This window comes from Palaemon carinicauda, chromosome 7 (assembly GCF_036898095.1).
Source record: "Palaemon carinicauda isolate YSFRI2023 chromosome 7, ASM3689809v2, whole genome shotgun sequence".
NCBI classification, from domain to species: domain Eukaryota; kingdom Metazoa; phylum Arthropoda; class Malacostraca; order Decapoda; family Palaemonidae; genus Palaemon; species Palaemon carinicauda.
Window position 1 is genome coordinate 27285528 of NC_090731.1, and position 3711 is coordinate 27289238.

Sequence of the window (3711 nt, forward strand, 5' to 3'; positions counted from 1 at the left end):
GAACAAATATTGAACTTTGTATGGCATTCACGTTATCTTGTGGGTGAAGATATCATATGAAAGTCGATAAATGTGCTAGTGGTTATCATTAAAATAAAGGTTTTTAAAGGTTCCAGGCCAAAACGGTTCTATGTGATTTCAAGATAAGAAAACGTTAGTGCTGGAGATTTAAGAAAAAAACATTTTTAGACTTGTGCATTAGTTTTAAAGTTATCTTATCACGAATAACTTCAAGTATATGATATTTCAAGTTACTGAAGATAATAGGATTTTATTTGTGTCAAAAAGAAAATAAAAGGAAATATAAAAGAAAGACTCAGGATTTAAAAAGAAATAAGAGAGAAGGAAGTGCCGTTCAAATTGAGGTGAACTGTCTGTATTAGCTAAGACATCAAAGGAAAAGAGATACAAGATAAGGGATTGAGGTGTGCCTTGCCTCCTATAGCTTCAACAAACACCCCTGTATAAACATCTCCACATTCTCGAGGACTCCAGCGTTAAACCGTCCCTTCTTGGGCTCTTGACTTTCTAAAGGAATTTGCTGACCTTCCTTTCCATCTGTGTATTCAGAGGTTGTTTGAGAGTATGTCATAGAGAAGAAAAAACGCTTGAAGGACTTTTTATATTCGATAAGAAATGATTCATCAGCTCTCTTCCACGTGAAATTGATTGCAAGTACTGCGACTTAATGGTGTCCTCGAGCGAGAACTAATTTTTCGTTTGAGAATTGACAATAAAAAACCGTACCTATGTATTCCTTCCATCCATTTGAGGAGATGGACCTCAATTCAGATTCCAAAAAGGGGGGGAAATACGCCCTACGAACTAAATCGATAATCAAGAGAATAGAATCAGAGAAGAACAGAGCAACGGTAAAGAGAAGAGAACCAAAAGAAAAACAGAAGCCTCCACCACTCAGTAAATACAGAAGAAAGACGGCAAATGCTCGAGAAAGAAACAGAATGCGGGAGATTAATGACGCCTTTTGCACTCTCCAGAAAGCCATTCCAGACCTTCCAGGCGCTGATACTGAGAAATTGACGAAGATTACTGTTTTGAGATTGGCTGTCAATTACATTAATGCGCTGGCGAATGTTCTAGATGAAGAACCTTTTGGACCCACTGATATAGAAGATGTTAGGGAACTATGGTGTTTGGAAAATGCTCACATGGCCCGTCCTGAACACTGTGTGAGACCAGTCATAAGACCGACCTCCAAAGTTACAGCAAATCCAGGGAAAGTGAACAAAAGCTGTAATAACAATAAAAAATCAAATAGTAACGGCAATAATATCAACAAAACATCCAAATCAAGATTACCATCTCATACAAAATCAGAAAGCAAGAAAAATACTTTAGGTGGGAAGCCCCCAACCAAAAGAAGCAAACCTAAGACAAAGGGTAAAGTGTGCAAAACAGCGAGTGTCGTAACAAGCAATGGAGCTTATATCACATTAAAAAATGTTGCGCTACAGACCCCACCAAATAAGCTGGGAAGACTGGCCAACAATGAGCCTCTAATGATGTCCATGACAGTGAAGAGACCCAGGCTGGAACCTATAATAAGCTGTCGAGCATCAAAGATTCCCCGTTTAGAACCTGTTGTACCTACCTTAACACTCAGTCAGCCATTGATAGCATTAACTCCTTATGATCTAAATTTGTCTCATGTTCCATCTGCAGTCCCTGGTCATGATACCCCAGAGCCTATGGCAGGTGCAACTCCATTCACATACAAAACAACCCCCACCGAGCCTTGGTTTTCCATGGCAGTCACTCCAAGTGAACCTGTATCAATAAATGTGGCCTTCCAAGACATGGACAGTCCTTTGGTCAGAAACGACGTTTTACTGGAGTTTCCCAAATTTGGCGGATATATTAGTGATTCGCTGAGTGGAGATTCCGCTTTTTCAAGTGAAGGATCATCACCACCCAGTCCTACGATCGGAATGCCAGTGATCTCAACTCCAGTACCCATTCCAGTCGGTGACACTTCTCCCTCTGGGTCTTTTTCCTCCACTAGTGACTTTTCCATCTGCGGGTCAACTTCAGATTGTGAAAGTGTGCTGACAGCCCCCGTAGAGCTAGGAAGCCTTCTTGGAGATGAACCCTTTGAAGAAGAACTCGATCACCTGACGTCCAGCTTCGCCGATGGTGACGACACACTCAATCTATTTCTTGCTCACACGTCGTCGAACTTCATTTGTACAGACATCGAGGACTGTTGAAAAGTAGCTGGTTTACTGATATCATCCTCAACATTCCATTAGTTTATTTATTACTGATATTGCTTACATATCAGCACTTGTTATTTTTCTATATTGTGCAATTTATTTTTGCATTGAAATGCGAGCCGCTTTCTTAAGAAACTTGTGAGACAGATAGAGACTGATTCGTGAATCACTAAACGAGGTTGTGTATCGTTGGCAATATGTTTAAATTCTGGTCATGGATGTAAGAGTGATGTAAAAAAATATATCTCTAAAAATGTGATAGGTTAGATATGATCTTGTACAGTTTTAAGAGCAATGAACTTTGATAAAGACATTGGTGAAAAAAAATTACATTTATGCGTATTTTCTAAGAATAAAATATACATATCAGCCTTCTGTGTTCAAATCTTGTACATAATATATTTTCCAAAATGCTTTTATATGTAAATAAATGAAGCCTTTTTTGCAGAAGCTGTTTTGTTTCCTTTCCTAGATAAGTGACCCTTGGAGAAACACGACCTAATTTGATATGGGAACGTGTCCTCATCCTCCTAAAACCCAGCTGAAGTGACAAAAATAGAACCAAGATAGTACTTTATGGCACTGTTAAAGCCACCATTAACGATAAGTATTCACAGGGAATCCCATAAAAAACACCTACGCGCGCATGCGCGGCCGGGGTATCCCTCCCACCCTTGTTGAACAAAGTTGTTCGTGGATAGCAGGACTATTAAGTTTCTCTTGATGAAATCATCAGTAAGCCACGATATGAAAAATGTAAAATGTAATGGAAATTTATAAAATATGCAAAAAAAAAAAAAATAATAAAGATAAAAAAAAAATGAGGAGTTTAGAATATGTAGAAAAGGTAAACAAAAACTAACTAAAAAAGATCGTTCCTTGCCAGACTCTGGTGATTTTCAGTCCGAGTAAATACATTAAAGGGACCCCACATCACCGAATGTCTTCCATATAAGGTTTGCCCTTTGCATTTAGGGGGAGATATACAAATGGAGTATTATGCGCCGTTGAGTCACGGGAAACTTGAGGAAGCCTCGGAAATGTTTAAGGTCGAGTCAAGTTCAAGTTACTGACGTTGAGTGTCAGTTTTTATTTATTTTTTTAGAAGGCAATGGTTTCCAGTGACGTTTGGCAGTTTTACGGAAGAGTTACTGAGGTAGGGAAAAAGAAAAAGATTATTTTCAGTGTCTCATATCCTGATCATCCTACTTATTGTGCCAGTTTTAGAACAACCAGGATGGGTTTACTCTTGTAAAATATGCTTTTAAGGTTAAAAGTGAAAAGGATCATTCTAAAATGGATATGGTTCAATTGTAAATGTATCTTAAATACATATTTCGAATCTTGTTTTACCAAAGAATTTGTTTTAGAATCTTATTTTACCAAAGAATTTGATTTAGAATCTTATTTTACCAAAAAAAAAAAATTATTTGGAATCTTATTTTACCAAAAAAAAAATTATTTAGAATCTTATTTT

At 37.6% G+C, this 3711-nt stretch overlaps 1 protein-coding gene across 1 annotated transcript in view; it reads left to right on the forward strand.

Annotated features, from left to right (window-relative positions):
• Nucleotides 1-2672, forward strand: part of LOC137643903 (uncharacterized) — a 16294-nt gene extending 13622 nt beyond the window's left edge. The window contains exon 2 of the mRNA XM_068376653.1: nucleotides 1-2672. This exon is cut by the window's left edge and continues 1123 nt beyond it. Coding sequence (XP_068232754.1) covers nucleotides 750-2228 — 1479 coding nt within the window. The 5' untranslated portion in view covers nucleotides 1-749 and the 3' untranslated portion in view covers nucleotides 2229-2672.
• Nucleotides 2673-3711: the final 1039 nt, after the last annotated feature.